We start from the raw sequence: 18684 nt of genomic DNA on the forward strand, positions 1-18684 counted from the left end.
ATCAGCGGTTGGCTACACTCCCCAAGTCATGAGCAGGTGGCCACCCCGTTTCAACCTCCCCCCCCCCCCCCCCGCCAATCATACCCCTGTGACAGGAGGCGGGCTGCAGGTCAGTGGCACGCCGTGAAATAGTTAAGAGATTTTATTCTAATAGCTATAATTACAGTGCTTGTCGAAATGAAAACTGAAAACAAGTATACAAAACAGTTGATTACTAATCGTGTATTGAAAGCAGTAAGAGGTTCCACGACACCAAATCAACCAGTTCTGAGGTTTCCCCAAGATAAAGTTTAACAGCTCCAGCTTCTTCAGTGTTTATCAAAATACAAAAGAAAAAAGTAGAGGTCGTCGTTTTGATGGCAAATCTGACCCCTGCAGGCTGAGGGAGTGAAAGCACATGTGGACGGGGGCTCCGAGGGGCTGGGGCTCTAGGATGACCGGCCTGCACGTGCTCCCGCTGGTGAGACCCCAGATGCCCTGGAGCACACACGGGGACCATAGGGCTCTTGCTCCGGCCAGAGTGTTACCACCAGAGCGCCCACACCGACCCAAGGGAAGGCCGGGTCCCTCCAAAGGGTTGGTGAGCAGCAGCCGCAGTGCTCAGCCCATCCGTCCCCTGGGCAGCCGTGTCAGCACAAGCACAAACGCTACGGGATGCGGGATGACCCGAGACAGTGAGTCGCAGGGGCCCTATGTGACATGCAGAGTGCATCGTGGCTGGTTCTGCCGGCTCACGTTCTCGGGGGACAGACCACGGGTGGACTGGACCTGGCCATTACTGCAGAAACCCCACCAGGCACGTCTCTCCTCTGTGTGCTCATGTTCTCCTTGTATTTGTAACTATTTTAAAAAATGCACTGAGTTTGGGTTAAAAACCAACCACCAAAGTGGATCTCAACACAGATCTAAAGCCCAGAGGAGGAGCGTCGGGCTCGTCTGACACAGCGACTCCTGGAGGCCCCCTGTGCCTAAAGTCCCTTCTCAGTACTGAACAGTGGGTTGATTCTCTTTTTACAATAAAAAAAGCTGAGTAATATTGCATAGGAGTACCAGAAACTGCCTCGTCGGAAACAAGAACTATTTACATTAAATAACCCGGCTGCAGGCTGCGTCTGCACATTTACAGCATGGTGAAGCACACTGTGACCGACCGTGGAGACAGCTCCGGGCACTCACACCACAGGGGCACGTTGCCACATGAGAGTAAAGCGAGGGCAGAAGGAGGGAGTGAGGGGGGGAGAGGAGTGCGGCTCACTTCTGGTTCCGGAGCTGATTGGACAGCCAGTCCAGTCCCTCATACAGCCCGTCCCCACTGGTGGCACAGGTAGCCTGAATGTACCAGTTCCTGTGGCGCAGAGAATGCAGGCCCAGCTTGTCTGTGATCTCGGCCGCATTCATGGCGTTGGGGAGGTCCTGGTGGGAGGGGTGCACAGCAGTTGTGGGTCAGTGGGACATGCGGACTCCTCCTCATTCAACCTGTGACCCCTCAGACCCCCAAGTCCCCTATGGTTGGTCACCAGCCCAATGTGCGCCCACCACCAGCACATGGAGTGGCTTGGTCACGCATGTGTGCATGCATGCATACCTGCTTGTTAGCGAACACGAGCAGGACAGCGTCCCTGAGCTCGTCCTCCGCCAGCATCCTCATGAGCTCCTCGCGGGCCTCGTTCACACGTTCTCTGTCATTGCTGTCAACCACAAAGATGAGACCTGCAGGGCAGCAGGCATTAGTGCAGGCACCGAGGACAGCCCTGCCCTCTCCCACAGGCCACGGGCCCACCCTCACCTTGTGTGTTCTGGAAGTAGTGGCGCCACAGAGGCCGGATCTTGTCCTGGCCGCCCACGTCCCACACAGTGAAGCTGATGTTCTTGTACTCCACGGTCTCCACATTGAAGCCTGCAGGAGCATGGCCAAGGTGAGCCCCCCTGCCCTGGAGCTGCCCAACAGCCCCCAGCAGCCCAGCCTCTCACCTATGGTGGGGATGGTGGTCACGATCTCACCCAGCTTCAGTTTATACAGGATGGTGGTCTTCCCCGCAGCGTCCAGGCCCACCATGAGGATGCGCATTTCCTTCTTGCCAAAAAGGCCCTTGAAGAGATTCGCAAAGATATTCCCCATGCTGCAGACGGTGGGAGCAACACTGGCCAGAGAAACCTGCAGAGACAGGGAGTCCGGGGTCTCTTTCTGTGCTCCCCAGAGCCGGCACCACAGGAGCAACTCGGAAACCACCCAGCCTTGTACTCCCACCCACGGACAGACTGATGGACAGACACCCTGCTACCTCCTCCTGAAAGCTCACAGGGCAGGAGCTGACGAAATTCCAGTTCCTGGCAACAGAAAGCGTCTTGAACTCCCACATAACCCTTAGAAGGGAGAGTCTGGGAATCTTAGGAACAGGACTGACTGGAATTTGAGACAGCTGCTGCCATCTCAGGAAGTGTTGCCCAAGGCCACACTGCAACCTGCCCCTAAGTCCCACTCAAGTTTCCGCTGTGGGGCACAATGAGAGACACTCGGGAAGAAGGGCTGTTTACCCTGCGACAGCTGTGGCTTTCAGATACATGCCAGATCCTCCACAGTCTAACAAAGAGCTTTCCAAGGGGCCAGAAACAACCACCCCAAGGACTGACTGTGTCTCCCAACTGCCCCCCAAGTCCAGTGGAACACGGCCCAAACTCAAGATGCCTAATGCATGGGGAGCTAGGGACCCCCGTCCCGGCCCAGCACAGGCCCAGGCTGACTTGACTAACATGCTGAGAGCTCAGCGCTTACCCTGCAGGCAGGACTGGGACTGAGAACCCAGGCTTGCAGGCAGCACACCAGGCATTAACTCCCAAGTGAGCCCACAGCAGTGGCCCCAGGAGAACCTGTCTGGGTGCTTTCCTGCCAGCTGTGCTCACTGCCATCCCTCCCAGAGAGGGGCAGGCCCGCACGGCCTTACGTGAGAACACACACACCAGGTCCAGGCTGCACTCTCACCCCAAGCTCCCCTCATTCAGCAGAAACGCAGACACCACTGAGCTGGCTGGACCCAAGGTCGGAGCCTGGCCCCAGACCAGCAGGGAGGGACAAGCAAACACGGCCGCGAGAGTGGGGCTCGTGGAGGGGTCTCCTCTCCCAGATGGCCCCCAGGGCACTGGAGCTGCCCAGGCCTGGCCCCTGCAAGCTCCAACACTTCCACTCCTCAACTCTTTTATTTCCAGTCAAGGCCTTAGGGAAAAACAGTCACTTTCTCAAATGCTGATTGTTAGGAATCTGGATTTTTAGCACCTAAGGTGAAGCCAAGTAGCCAGGGGTGGGCAGCCTTCAAAGAGAGAGCTCTGTGTGGGTGTTGGAAGAAAACTGAGCCACAGAGCACGTGCTCCAAGCAGGTAGGAGGAGAGCGCGGGCACCTGCCCCTCAGAGAGGGTGCTGGCAGGAGCCACTGTCCAAGCCAGGAAGGAGCCTGGCCCTGCGCACCTGCCTGCAGAAGTAACTGCGACCTCTCGTCTGTGGACTTTGGACGGTCACTGCTGGGATCAGAGGCCAGTCCCTGGAAGATGCCGATATGGGCCCAGCGCAGGCACGCCCATACCCCCACCTCGTTGTCTCTGATGAGGGGCTCAGGTGGAGTTGCCAGGTCTCCACTGTTAAGTTACTTTCCACCCTAGTCGTCAATGAGCACTGGGTGACTACATGTGCATCCCATTCCTCATCAAACTTCTGCCCTCTAGCTTCATCCTGACACTTCCTGGCTGAATTACCACCATGGCGACTTGTCCAATGCTGATTTCCTACAGGTCACTCTTTGTAGCTGTTGGTCAGCATTCTACCGTAAGGATGGGCGCAAGCTCACGCATCCCTCTTTCACTCAGTGGGTCAGAACCAGCCACCCCACTGCAAATCAGATGCTCCAATGGCCCACATGTGCCCAGTGGAGCCCCTTCCTGCTGGGTTCAGTGTCCTTTTGGCACGTTTTTATTCTTTCTGGTTTTGAACAATATTACCTATCCAAAAAATTAAATGTTAAAACTTTAAAAGATCTTTACTATAATGTGTCCTTTTCTGCAGACAGCCTATTTTCCTAAATATAGAGGATGAAAAATTATGGAACACAGAATGGACTGAACACTCACATTTATCTCAGTACACTCCTGAAATCACTACCAAGAAAAAAACAAAAGTGATGCCTAACCCCCAAGGACAGAAAAAAGGGGGAGACAAATCCAGAAGCTAATGCAGCGTTGGCAGGGTCTGACAGCATGCCAGTCCTCAGCCCTGCAGGAGAGGGAAGGGACCTTCTTGGAGCACTTGAACCAGGGGCTCTGACTCCGCTCCCAGCACCCAGTGCTAGAAACAGAGGGATGCAGAGACGTCGACAGGGAGGCATGCTACCTTGCAAACCAATGACCTACGGATTCTCACATCTGGAGGCCCACAAACAGCTATGCCCCCTGTCCCTTTAGGAAGCCCATGATGGGAGAGACCAAAACCCAAGGAATTTGGAAGGAAGCAAAACAGAGACTATTTAAAAGGAACAAACAATAAGAAACAAACAAAACCCCCAACCCACACAAAGCCCCCACGTCAACAAGGTGGAGATCTGGCACCCACAAAACAAGAACAGGGCATTAGCACACAGGAAACAGAGGGCAGACCTGACAGCCAAATCCAACTTCTTACCTTGGGTATAGGGGCAACTTTTGAGATACAACACCAAAGACAAGATCTATGAAAGAAAGAATTGATAAGATGGACTTGATTAAAATTAACAACTTCTACTCTGGCAAAGATATTGTTAAGAGAATGAGAAGACAAGTCACAGACTGGGAAAAAATATTTGCAAGACACACATCTGATAAAGGACTTTTATCCAAAATATACAAAGACCACTTACAACTCAACAAGTTTGAACTAAATTTAAAAGTTAAAAAATGAGCCAAGACCTTGACATCTCACCAAACAAAATACAGATGGCAAATAAGCATATGAGAAGATGCTCCACATCACATGTCAGCAGGGAAATGCAAATGTAACGACAGGCTACCACCACACACATACCAGAATGACCAAAAACACCAGCCAGTGCTGGTGAGGGCACAGAGCAACAGGAACTCTCCTTCACTGCTGCTGGAACACAAAATGCTGCAACTACTTTGGAAGACAGGTCGGCAGTTTTTACAAAACTAAACATATTCTTACCATATACTCCAGCAAGCATGCCCCTTAGCATTTACCCAAAGGAGCTGAAAACTTACGTCCACACAAAAACCTGCACACGGATGTTTACAGCAGCTTTATTCATAACTGCCAAAACTTGGAAGCCACCGAGGGGTCCTTCAGGGGGCGAATGGATAAGAGAGTGAACTGTGCTGCAGCCCGACAATGGAAGATTCTTCAGCGCTGTACAGAAATGAGCTGTGAGCCCATGAAAAGACACGGAGGAAGCTGAAGTGCACAGGACTCCATGAAAGAGGCCCGTCTGCAATGGCTCCACACTGCACGATTTCAAGCATGTGGCGCTCTGGGAACGGCAACCAGGGAGACCGTGCAAGACCCTTTCAGTGATGTCAGGGGCTGAGGGAGGGAGGGATGAATGGCGGAGCACAGAGGACTTTCCGGACAGTGAAACCACTCTGTGTGATACTGCGATGGTGGATCCAGGTCACTGTGCATTTGTTCAAACCCACAGAAGGCACCACACCCAGCGTGACCCCTGATGTGCACCATGGACTTGGGACAATGACGTGCCCATATCAGTTCATCAACTGTAACAAATGTACCTCTCTGGTGGGGATGTGGATAAAGGGGGCGGCTGTGTGTACGTGAGAAATCTCTGCTCCTTCCCCCAATTATGCTGTGCACCTGAAACTGCTCCAAAAAGTAATGTCTTTTTTTTTTTAAAGAAAAAGACAAAAGTTCGGGGCCGGCCCTGTGGCCAAGTGGTTAAGTTTGCGCGCTCTGCTGCAGGCGGCCCAGTGTTTCGTCAGTTCGAATCCTGGGCGCGGACATGGCACCGCTCATTGAGTCACGCTGAGGTGGCATCCCACATGCCACAACTAGAAGGACCCACAACGAAGAATATACAACTATGTACCGGGGGCTTTGGGGAGAAAAAGGAAAAAACTAAAATCTTTAATTAAAAAAAAAAAAGACAAAAGTTCTTTTAAAAAAATCAACATGTGACTAATAGAAGCTCCAAAAACAAAAAACACGGAAAATTATGGGGAAGAAATTCTTAAATGTTCCAGAATGGGAGAAGGGAAATCTCCAGACTGAAGAAGCCTGAGTACAAACACAACGAGTGAAAGAGACCCACTTGGAGAACACGGGGTCAAAACACTCCCAAGGGGCCCAAGATGAGGTGCAGGCAGGGCTTCCACCTGTAGTCCTACGCCAGCCCAAGTACGGACAAAGTGAGGTTAGAAACGCAACACCTCATGCATGCCTTCCTCGCAAGGCTGCCACAGGGGAGGGGAGCCCCCAAGGGCATGGGGGACACAGGCAGGCCTGCACAGCAGCCAGCCCAGGCTGGAGCTCCAGGAAAAGGGGACACATTACCTACAGGGTTTAAAACTTGGGGTCTGACAGTTCTAGGGTAATTGGGAGAAAAAATGGCAAGTACATAGAAAAATCCAAGGAGGAAAACAAACCCAAAAATGTCATTGTAAGATTTCCTGTGGGAAAACATACGCCAGTCACTACTTGGCTCAGCAGCAAACAATATTTTACTCAGTCCCGATACTGTTATGGTTATCGCTGGGTATCGGGGAGCTGAGCCCAGAACTGGTGGTGTCCAGGGCCAACACTCACGGTCCAAAGCCAACAAACCCATTTAGAAATCCAGAGCTAACAGTGAGGTGGTGACAGGACTGTCCATGGTAGGCAAGATGGAGGGCTGCTATTTATACTCTTTTTAGTGTTAAAGCATCTTGTCATACAAATCGACACAGAAACCTGGGCACTAACGGGTGAAAACATGTGTACCCTCCCCAACCCTACGGGGCAGACAGACACAGGTAAACTGGGCCCTGTGGCAGGCCAGGCCCTGGGTGTCGGCCTCAGCAAGCAGTGGGCCATGGCACTGAGCAACCCATGAGTCTCCTCCTTGAGACCCACCCTTGTCAGTCCCCAAAGCCCAGCTTGTTCACCTGTGATGTCCCTGGCCCACCTCTGCAGGCTGCCAAGCCCTGATTACCAATGTGGTCCAGTCCTCACCACGCGGTTTTTCAAGAGATCTGGGCCAGCCCTGTGGCTAAGTTTGTGCGCTCCACTTCAGTGGCCCAGGGTTTCGCTGGTTAGGATCCTGGCATGGACATGGCACCACTCGTCAGGCCATGCTGAGGCAGCATCCCACATACCACAACCAGAGGCACTCACAACGAGAATATACAACTATGTACTGGGGGGCTTTGGGGAGAAGAAGAAGAAGAAAAAAAAAAGACTGGCAACAGATGTTAGCTCAGGTGCCAATCTTTAAAAAAGAAAAGAGCGATCTAAGTCCTGGAGCCCCAAGGGGGAAGGGGCGACATGCTCGTGGCAGAACCAGGACTGAGATAAGCATGAGATCCTGGGTTTATGACACAGCCACACACAGCACTTGGTCTCTCCCCGCTACAAGCACTGGCCCTGCACCTGGACCAGGGACCCTGGTGGCTCTGGCCCGTCCCCTCAGCGTCCACTGCTGTCAGAGGTCCGGACTCAACACAACAGCTGTCACACCAAAAATGCTCCACAGAGACCACTGGAGTCATGCCATGGCCTCCAGGCACGGGTTCTAACCTGCAGGACGCCCAGCCCAGGCCCTATTCCACCCTTTCCTCCATCAGAATCTCTTGTACTCAAGTCAAAACCAGTTTTTCAGGTTCATCGTAATGATCCTGCAATGATCCTGCGTGTTAGGGAGCAGTGAAGACACTGACTTTCTCAGAATACCGCCCCCTTAGGTCTGCACTGGCTCCTGACCAGTCCAGAAGAGGCAGACAGAGCAAGAAGGGTGCCTCTTTACAGAGACAGAAAGCTCTGACCAGACACGGCCCATGAGGAACAATTTCTCCCTCTCTCTGGTAGGACCAGAAACAACAGGTGGCTTCTGCACTAAAGCTAAGATCAAGACACACCTTGGTGGGCCACATTCCCGCATGCAAGGATCCACCCAGCTATAGGCCAAGGCCAAGAACGGGCCTCCCTGTGGAAGCCAGCCCGTCCCGTGACTTCACACCGTCCGACTCCCATAAATGAGTCCAATGTGACTGGACTAGCGGAAGAAAAGGAAATGTACTCATGACCTCCACTGTGCCCTCTGCGTCTCCGAACGAGTCCCACAGGTTTCAGGACAAGCAAGGGACAGCCCTCGTCTACATTCAGAGTTGTGTGGCTTGCCTCTGCAGAAAGAAGGTTTGTCACATTTTCTGAAACCATCAGAGCTGGTGCGTTTAACAGAATCTCTGTAACAACATATCTCAAGATGACCCAACCTGTTGGGAATTACCAGGAAGAAGAAACCATCACCTGGAGCACAGCTTGGGAAACGAAAATGTGACCCACGGAGCCAAAAAATGCAGGTTTGGGTTCCACCCTGGGCTGCAGACTCAATGGGCGCTCTGGTCTCCTCTGTAAATGGAGGTTCAGACAGATGAATCCCCTACTCGAATGAAAAGCTGGGTGACAGAGCTTTTTTTCTTCTTGCCTTTTTTAAAGTCAAGTTTATTGAGGTATAAGTTACACATGGTAAAAATGTACAGCTCAATAGCTCATAATCTGTTTTTTTTTTTTAAATATTGGCACCTGAGCTAACAACTGGTGCCAATCATCTTTTTTTCCCCCTTTCTTCTCCCCAAAGCCCCCAGTACATAGTTGTACATTCTAGCTGTGAGTGCCTCTGGTTGTGCTATGTGGGATGCCACCTCAGCATGGCCTGATGAATGGTGCCATGTCTGCGTCCAGGATCTGAACCAGCAAAACCCTGGGCCGCCACAGCAGAGGATACGAACTTCAACCATTCGGCCATGGGCCCGGCCCCTTAGAATCTCAGTATTAATACCCAATTTGAGAAGAATTAACAAAGCGAAGATTTCCTGGAGGCAATGACACACATTACAAAACATCCTCCTTGAGCACTTCACTAGGGAGCCGCTGCCTTCTGGCCGTCACACGTGTTTTCATCAATCCCTGCTTTCATCAATCCCTGAGAGCACGGAGGATGTAATTTTACGGGGGTGAGGTGGTCCTCTCCTCTCTTGGGTGATATGAGCGCATGATAAGCTGCTGCAAAATGCTCTTTGCGCATCAACTCAGCACTCCAGCTCATCAGTATGTTGAATCTCAAACCATTACCCTGCCTGTTAGCCCCACATTCCATCTCTATACCTGACGTCATTCTGGAATTGAGTAGAACATCACATCTTGTCACTATTTTATGAAAATTCATGTAAAAGGAAAACTGAACATGCCAACGCTAGTGATAAGCAGATACACCTCACAGGCCTGACACAACTGTGGCAAAGATGAATCAACAACATGATCAAAAGGGAGAGTATTCAGCCTGAGACACGCAGCGGGTCTCATGAAGTTGACTTTCTTTTCTCCCCTCAATTTTACTCAAATATAATTACATATACATCATATTAGTCCCCGGTGTACAAGATAAAGACTTGATATGTGTATATACTGTGAAATGATCACAACAAAAAGTCTAGTTAACATCCATCCCCTCAGTTTCAATTTTCTTCTTGTGATGAGAACATTTAAGATCTACTCTCTTACCAACTTTCAAAGACACAAAACCATACTGTGAACTACAGTTGCCATGCTGTGCATCACATCCCATGACTGATTTATCTTATGACTGAAGTTTGCATCGTTTGACCACCTTCCCCCACCCCGACCCTGAACCTGCAAGAGGAAGGAAAAGAATGAAGGAAAAAACATGCAGACACGTTCCACAACTGCTTCATTCTGGTCTGCATCTAAAGGTGAGTGCCAGTGAGAGGCTGCTTGCTTTTCAGAACAAAACTTTCAGGACACTCTGCAGGAATCAACTAGCTCTAGGGCTGGCCTCTATGCAGAGCTCTCATCCCTGCAAGGAAGGAGGGTGAATCCCAGAAACCCGGAGGCCGGCACCCTAAACATGGAAGGGCCAGTCCTCAACCACATCATCTCTTTGCACCTTGCCTCCTACAGCAAAGGAGGAAGGCGATACCTGTCAGGTCTGATTCTTAGGAGGGGCAACCAGTGAAATTCAATTTAGATCACTCTTTGCCAGCTTAAGATTCAGGATGAAATCCTTAAACCGACAGCTAGAAATGAGCTTCATTTACAAATACAGCTCTTGTCTATAGTAACACGAACGCCCAAGAGCTACTGTCCGTTGTCTAATGACGCAAGCACACCAACCACAGGGCATGCGTGGAAGAGCGCAACTGCAATTAATCCTCCTCACCACTCACTACAAAAATCAAAGCATTGAAGGGGCCACCCTGATGGCGTGGTGGTTGGGTTCCCACACCCTGCTTCGGCAGCCCAGGGTTCATGGGTTTGGATCCCAGGCGTAGACCTACACACTGCTCATTAAGCCATGCTGTGGCAGGGTCCCATATACCAAATAGAGGAAGAGGGGCAGAGGTGTTAGCTCAGGGACAATCTTCCTCAAGCAAAAAGAGGAAGACTGGCAACAGCTGTTAGCTCAGAGCCAGTACTCCTCACACACACAAAAACCAAAGCATTTAATCAGTGAACATATTTATGTTTTATAGTTCCCCCTTATTCACAGTCTTAAAGTCTTATTGTTTTTTAACATAACTGTCTGTAAGCACTTCACAAAACACACATCTTTCTAAAATCTACAGGGGGGGAGCAAATGACTAGACAGGCTAGCCCAAATGAAAACAGTTCATGTGGGACCACTGAACAGAAATATCACATGGCCTCCAGCTGGAGTGAAACAAGGATGGAGCAGACACACAAGGTGAGGTCTCACTCGGATGCTGTGCCAGGAGCATCTCTCACAGCTCTGCACAGCTGTCCTTGTGGCAGACAATGGCTGCGCCTCCGTATTATCTTCTCCCTGATTTGTCCCTGAGCATGAGGCCTTCCAGAATAAACCTACATTCTGGGCTCCCCTGCAGCCATGCAAGCCCATTTGAGTATTCTAGCCTGTGGGATTGGGCGACAGTGACAGAAAGGCTTCCAGGTCTTGCGGGCCTGGTGGGGGTGCCTGGGTCCCCAACCATGGAACAGCCAGCACCCTGAACCCTAATGGGCATCCTGGCAGTAAGGGCACAGTTATCCTGTATCTGACCCCAAATGCAATTAAGCCTGAAGGACTTGGTCCTGGAAAAAAATCAAACACCAAAAACACAAATTTGCATCAATCCAAAACATTAAAATGCACAAGAAATTAAAGTGAAAATGGGAAAACTAAAGTAATTTATGACTAAAATGCAAAGCAGGATTTGAGAAACCCCAGGCAACTTTAAACCACCAGACACCTGAAAAGTGAGCTACCTACCACCAACCCCTTACCAATTTTGCAGGTAGGTCAGTTAGCGGTCCTTGGGAAGTTGATTAGAAATGTATTTCAATCCAACCCTGCAGGAACCAGACGACCTGCAGTTTAGGATCGCTTTGGAGCTCCTCAGCAAGTCGCTGGGGCCAGGCTCTGAGTCCCTTCTCCACACCCAACTCTCCAAGCTATGCCCACCGAGCCCTTCACTCAAGTCTGAAGCCAGGTGCACATGCCCCTTCCACAAGAACTGGCCCTTTTTCCTCTTTCTTCTTGGCACATCCTCGACACACTGTGGGGCTAAGTCGCCACACTCACCTAAGGAGTAGCTGTGCAATGAGAACAGAGGCCCAGCAACACTCAGTGACTCCAAGGGATGGATGACCAAAGGGGAGTGCAGGAGGACACTGCGCGCACTTCATGTCCCCTAAAGGTCACCTGGTTCTTAGAGGCCTCTGGGTCAGGCAGCATCGAGGCCGATCCAGTTACGCTGCAGCCCTCTCAATGCAGCTAGACGCTTCAGCACACAGACACAAGCACATCCACACACCCACAGCTGCTTAAGCCTCCATCCCCAGGATCCTGACAGAGGACGGACACAAGGTCAGGTGTTTCAGTTCCCACAGTAAGAACACAGTGAAGGGACTCAGGATTTTGATTTCTGCTGTGAAGTAAATCTCATTCGTTTTTGTCACTCCTCGTCTTTAATCATGCGGTCACCACAAATGATGTGCTAAATCCTCTGCAGTTTCTGTTCTGATGCGTTCTCAAAGAGGCCACCCGCAGCCACCGTGCAGATGCAGGGCCATCTCCCAGCACAAGGGTGGGGCTCTGGGGGAGCCAGGGTCACTGAGATCCCTCTCCACACCCTCGAGGAAAAGGGAAATGCAACTTCGAGCTGCTTCCTCAAATGTGCACAGAGGCAGTAGGCCCCTGAGGCTTTCTCAGCACAGGGGCTTGGAGAGTGAGGAAGCCGGTCTCCAGAACTTGATTTTTGCCTTTGGTGAACTTTCATGTTGAAAACAAAACAGAAAGAATTAAGCCCATCTCTTTTTCTGAGAGACTGGCTTCCAGTGGACACAGAAAAGGGAAGTAAGTGCAGTGGGGGATGAGAGTCTCTGCTGTTAGATCCCCCCACTTTGGGGCACTCCCCTACCCCCCAGCAGACCTGCCCTTCCTCTGTGACCCCCCTTGTCAGGGTGGCGGGTAGCAGCCAGTGCCAGCTTGCAGCACTCAGCAGGGGACTTGGGACAGCCTCTGCCTCACCCTCCAAGAAACTGGTCTTGCCCTGGGGCCACCATCCTCTTGGGATCTTCTCACGTCCAGCCTAGACGGCCAGCCACAGCAACCTCTCAACCAGCCTCTTCCTACCTCTGGTCACACTTCAGACCCCAGGCAGCCTTGGTGTATGGAGATCTCGTTCACACACCTGCTCATGCTTAAGAGCTCCCAGCAGTCCCTGTCATGCCCCTCAGGTGACCAGAGGTCCAAACCACACTAACCCTCAAATATAAAGGGCCCGCCCTTCCCCACTTCAACGCTGGCAACTTCCTTCCCGTTCCTTACCCCCTAACCCTAGGGACACCCACAATTCCTCTCTCTGTCCCTCTCATCCCCAAACTTGTCTGCTTTACCAGCAAATCCCACCATCTCTCCCTTTCAAAGGTGCATCCCCACCACGACCCACCTTTGCCCTGGCCCTGGCCCCCTTATCTCCCCTCTGGTGTCCCAAAAGCCTGTAGCTTCCACCCTACAAGGTGTTCTCAAGGCCAGGAGAGGAGCCTGTCAGGAAAAGCCAGAAGTAGGACAACAGAAGGATCACCGTGTGCCAAGTCAGGGTCCTTACAAAGGTGAGAGCCGTCACCCCATGGCCTTTCACAGTGCCGCCTCTGCTATCCTGAAGGGAAGCTGGCAGAAAACACAATCAACACACACACTGGACTGCAAGACTGGTGCATACACCAGGCCATGATGTTGCCCCAACTGTGACGTAAGAGGGAAACGAAGGCACTTACTTACAATAAAACACATGCTTGGTACAGGGCACGACCACACCACAAGCCCTGCCTGGTCAGAGAACCAGCTAACGGACACCACTGCCTGCGCACACAGCAGCTCAGACACTCAGGACCCACTGTATCCATGAAGCCATTCTTTTCATTCCTCGAAACAAAACACAACGCTTGGTAAGGTTCTGCAGATAACAAAATACAATCACCCTTGATTTATAAGGTACCTGCATTCCTGGAAAATTCAAAACATCTATTAAAACCAAGCAAAAAAAAAATGCTGTTTCTTATACAAAAAACGGAAGCAGGTTTAAGATATAAACAGATTTTTACCTACCTATGTCAAAGTCATACAGAATGCATTCTTGCACTGCCACTGAATGCCCGTACTGCCTCCCACCTTTGACAGAGCCAAAAATGCTCCCACAAATTCCGGAATACCCCTTCTGGGGGCTAGCCTGTCCAAGGACCACTGGCACAGCCAGCAGGCTTCCCTCCCCCGCTCACCCACCCTGCACCTGGCAGGTCTCCAGAACCACCAAGCACACTCCCACCTTGGGCCGCCACACCTCCTGCTCCCCTGCCTGGGAGCTGCTTCCTGTTTCTCCCACAGATCCACAGGACCTCCCCCAGCACCCCGACATCTGCTCAACCAGCCAGTCCCGCTGCGCCCTCCTGACAGGTCTCCTCGCGGCACTCAGCGCCCACCCCTTTTCCTGTGTCCTCTGGGCCTGCCTTCCCTTCCTGTTTACTGCCCTGGCCCTGCATTTCCACCTGGCCTCACACTCCGCCAGAGTGGCCTCCTCTGCCTGGAAATTGCCTTCCTCCCCACCGCCACCCATCTTCCTCTGCTGCACCCAAGGAAGGACAGGAAAAGAACACTCATCAGGGCCCGTCGGGGTTAAAAAGTAAAAAGGTTAATCACACACGTCTACAAATACACTTTTCCTAAAAATCAGTATACCCAGAGAAACCTATCAAGTCAACAATGAATTTCATGCTGGTTTGAAATTATCTATGAGTGTGGTGCAGTTTGGACACTCCTGACATTCTGTAGAGATCCTGTTAGCCACTTGGGGCAGACGTGTGCATCTCAGCCACGTCCAACACCATGGGGTGCGTGCACATGCTTCCTACACCTGCCCTCAGGTACCTGCACTGGTGACTAAGGACACATTTTCATCCATCTGTCCAGGAACTGGCAAGACCTTGTATCACTTTGACAGAAGCAAAAGGCTAAAAGCTGTAATGAATTTAAGCAAAATTTGACCACCAAAATCAACAAAAGATGTATTTTAAATAAAAATTAATGGATTTGATGTGTTAATCAGGAACTGCACACTCATCTACAAACGACAGGAAACGTCACAGGAAAACATAATTAACAGCAATTTTAAAAGACATCCTTTGTTCTGAATCTTTCGATCAAAATGCTGGCACATCTAACTTTGCCTTCAGTCCTACTCTTTGTGAATGAGTCTAGATAGACCTTTGAAACAATTTTCTTGGCCATCTGTACCTAAGTCAAACTGATAGGATACTCAAAAAACTTCACATTAAACATTTTCAAGACCTTAGAGAACTAGAACCACTAAGTTTCCTCTTTAACTTCCATATTACAGCACTGCAAAAATAATTCGATGTATAACATAAACTGAAAGACATTAGCTCCTTTATGTATGACTAGCCCTTTGAGAACGAATCCTTCTAGCCTGTTAGGATCCCCGAGGAGCAAAACTTATTCAGTTCTGATTAAACACTACTCAATGCTTCCAAAATATGCCATGTGCTCTAACTTCTGAAAAAGTGCCTGGTCGTAACCATGCCCATGCCGTATACTCAGCCCCCTCAGGACCTCGGAGGTGTGCAGAAACGTCTGCCTCCCAGACGGAACCACTCCCAGGTGCTGCATGAAAATCTGCCTGCCTTTCACACTTTTCTCCGTTTCTCCGTCTCTTCCCTTTAGTCAGGACCAGCGAGGAGCCCCACCTCTGCCCCTTCTATTTGCCAAGACAGGCTGCCCTGCTCCTGCTGCCACTGTGTGCAAAACCAGGAAAGAAGCGTCGGTCAGGGATATGGACGTTAGGTCCCTGAAAAAGACAGCCTCCCATCCTTTCCAAGTCACGTAGGGATGCGAGGGTGACAGGACTCTGGGTGAGGGCCTTAGAGACTCTCCTAGGAATAAGGAGTTTCGATGTTTCTGTGTTAAGTTCTGCCACTTTTTTTTCAGCTAATCAGGCCCTGTGATCTGATAATGCCTTCCAGAACAGTGATAGAGCTGTATAGCTGTAACAGGGGTGGTGCAACTACATTTTAAAGAGTTTATAACATCACAGGAGGATGAGAACCCAAGATGAAGAAAATGAACTGAGACGTTACATGCCACCTGGAATCAACCGCCACACTCTCACACTCACACACTCCCAAGCTGTCCTTTACTGGCCAGGAGGAAGGCTTATACCCAACTCACTACTATGTCAAAATCGTATCCAGAAGACCACTTCACACGGTGCTGAGAACACGTCCGCAGGACCATCCACGCCAGTGAGCTGCACACACAGCACAACAGATCAGCTCGTATCTGATTTTAAGATCCCAACCGAGGGAACTTTTTCTAGCTTCCCTCCCAACCACCTGTGACAGGCGTGCCTTGTTTCCTTTCATTCTCCATTCTCCCAGTTCCACGGAGGCTGGAAGGGCAACGAGGAGACTATCGACAGGACAAGGTGCACAGGATGGTCACAAACGGTATGGGCAGCCCAGGCTAGCCGAGGTCTGAACAGCCACCTGCTCAGTAAAGGACACAGCCCTCAAGAAGGCTGCAGAAACACCTGCTGAGCCTGACCTGTGATCAAGAGCAGATTTAAAGTCACATGTCAAGACGACATTTGGTGTGAGAATGGGAAAAAAATTAATTCAACCCTCTCAAACCAAGGTAACTTGCAGAAGGATTTCTTCCCATCAGGTTTCTTTGTATGATCGATTGACTGAAGATCCCCACAGCGGCTGACGGTGCACGCGAACTCCACTCAAGCAAACAGCAAAGTCAAAGTCTACCTTCCTGCAGTTTCCAGCCCGACCGGTCTGGCCTCGGCAGAGGCGGCTTCGCAAGTCTGCGCGTCCGCTTCACATTGTGCAAGACGCAGAGCAAACAGCTAGACCGCAGGGTTTACAGACCAGCTTTGCTTTCTACCTACTTTCTCAACGACGAGCACACAGCACGCGAGCCAGCTCCTATCCAGATCAACTATCTTAAACCTTCTTGGGGTGCAATTCTAAATATCCTTCTCTGAAGACAGCCCTCACGGGAAACCGCACGTTTCTAACGCCAAGGGGACAGGGACTTACTTCCCGCAGGACGATCCTGAAGACAGTGACCCGGTGAGGAGGCGCCCCGGCTCCGCCCGCTGAGAGCGAGACCTCCAGCGGAGGCCGCACGCCCAACAAACCGGCGGTCGGTCGACAAGCACACGCTGAATTTTGGCCCCGGCAGAGAAGCTGCGCATTGCGAGGTCTCAGTCTTGGCTGCTCCGGCGGCCGCTGGAGACTGAGCGAGTCCCTGCCCCAGGCGCTGGGAAAAGCCAGGCAGAGGGCACCGCGCGCCGCGACTCACGCTCCTTCCGAGGCACAGCCCCCGCCGGGACGCAGGACCCGTCGGCCAACCGCCGGCACAACGAAACGCTGGCCCCCGGTGCTGAGGCAAGAGCTAGAGCCGGCCGCTCCGACGCCAGCTCTAGACCGCGGCTTCCCGGGCCGCCCGAAGCCGAAGCGCAGCCTCCGCCACGACTCCTCGTGCCGGCGCACGGGGCCCAGCTCTGAGGCGCCGTCCGAGCTGCCCACCGGCGTCCGCGCTCCACAACAGCTGCGACCTCATCCGCCGGAGCACCGGACCGTGCGACAAGCGAGCGCGAGGCGCCCGGCGGGGAGGCGGCTCGACCCCGGGGCCCGGGCCCCAGCAGCTTAGGCTCGCCGCTCGGGGAGCGCTCCCGTCCAGGCCGCGGGGACTGCGGGCCAGCACGCCACCGGCGCCCCGCTCGGACCCCGGGCCCGGCCCCGCCCGCGCGGCCCCGTCCGCAGAGCAAACAGGAACCGGCCTCAAACCCCGGCCCTCGCGTGACCTTGGCCGCGTCCCGGCCGCAGCCTCAGTTTCCTGGTCCCCGAGCCCCCGAGGCGGGAGGCCCGAGGGGGAGCGGGAAGCGGGGCTTCCGGGGCAGCCCGCGGCCCGGTCGGACTTCCGGCGCAGCCCTGGCCGCTCTGGGCGCGGGCCGCGGCGGGAGCTCTAGGGGCCGGCGGCGCGCCGACCCCGGCCCGGCCTCCCTCGGCCCCCCCCCGGCCTGGCCTCGCCCGGCCCCCGCCCGGGCCCGCCTCCCCGCCCGCGCCCCGCCACCGCGGTGGACAGGGCCCCGCGCAGCCCCGGCCCCGGCGACCCCCTCCCGGCCGCCGCCCGGCCCCGCGCCGCCCTGGCCCCAGGCCCGGCCTCCCCTCGGTCCGCACCGCCCCGCCGCCCCCGCAGTGCGCAGGGCCGCGCGCAGCCCGGCCGTGCCCGCCGGGCCCCAGCCCCCGCTCCGGCCCGGCCCGCCTCACCCTCGGCGGCCGCCGCGCTGCTGCTGCTCCCAGCCAGGCGTTGGTTTCGCTCCCACAAGATGGCGGCTCTGACGGCGGCCACGTCAGTGCCTGCCGCCGCGAGGGACGCTGGGGAACGGGGTGGCCCGCCCGCGGCCCCGCCCACTCTCCGGCGCGGCGCGCACGCGCAGACTCCTGGCGGGGGGGCGGGGCCGGGGGGGCTCGGGGACCGGACGAGGCCACACCCCGGGCCGCGCCACGCCCACCGCTGCGCGTGCGTACCCCTCCCTCGCCCAGGGCGGAGTCCGTCTGCGCCTGCGCCGCGTGCCTCCTCGGCAGAGCGGTGTTGAGCCGGCTCGCCCATCTCGCAGGTGCGGAGACTGAGACCCGTGCGCGAGCGGCGGCCCGTGGTGCCAGCCTCGTCCCTGGCCAGGCGGTCGTCACGAGTCCCGGCAGGGCCACAGAAAGCCTCTCCGGGCGTCAGCCCCCTTGTAGGGTGTTCCGTTGCCACCAGCAGGCGGCCACCGTGGAGAGCGGATCTCAGGGGCGCCCGCCGCGACCCGCGCGGCCCCACGCCCGAGAACCGACCGGGGCGAACAGCCGCAGGTCCCACAGAGAAGTTGTCCAGT

The 18684-nt window shown here is 53.5% G+C and overlaps 1 protein-coding gene across 3 annotated transcripts; it reads right to left on the minus strand.

The window, feature by feature from the left end:
• Positions 1–127: 127 nt before the first annotated feature.
• Positions 128–18215, minus strand: ARF1 (ARF GTPase 1). Of its 3 annotated transcripts, XM_070571707.1 has the most exons (6): positions 18077–18193; positions 4664–4709; positions 1972–2155; positions 1787–1897; positions 1586–1710; positions 128–1413 (listed from the first exon to the last, which is right to left on the minus strand). In XM_070571707.1, exons 3-6 carry the CDS (start codon positions 2117–2119, stop codon positions 1252–1254), a joined length of 546 nt encoding a protein of 181 aa, XP_070427808.1. In that variant the 5' UTR covers positions 2120–2155; positions 4664–4709; positions 18077–18193; the 3' UTR covers positions 128–1251. The 3 variants fall into 3 exon arrangements, with proteins under 3 accessions (XP_070427808.1, XP_070427810.1, XP_070427809.1); XM_070571709.1 differs by lacking the exon at positions 4664–4709 and having other exon boundaries at positions 18077–18215; XM_070571708.1 differs by lacking the exons at positions 4664–4709; positions 18077–18193 and adding an exon at positions 16841–17553.
• Positions 18216–18684: the final 469 nt, after the last annotated feature.

This window comes from Equus przewalskii, chromosome 13 (genome assembly GCF_037783145.1).
Source record: "Equus przewalskii isolate Varuska chromosome 13, EquPr2, whole genome shotgun sequence".
In the NCBI taxonomy this organism is placed as follows: Eukaryota; Metazoa; Chordata; class Mammalia; order Perissodactyla; family Equidae; genus Equus; species Equus przewalskii.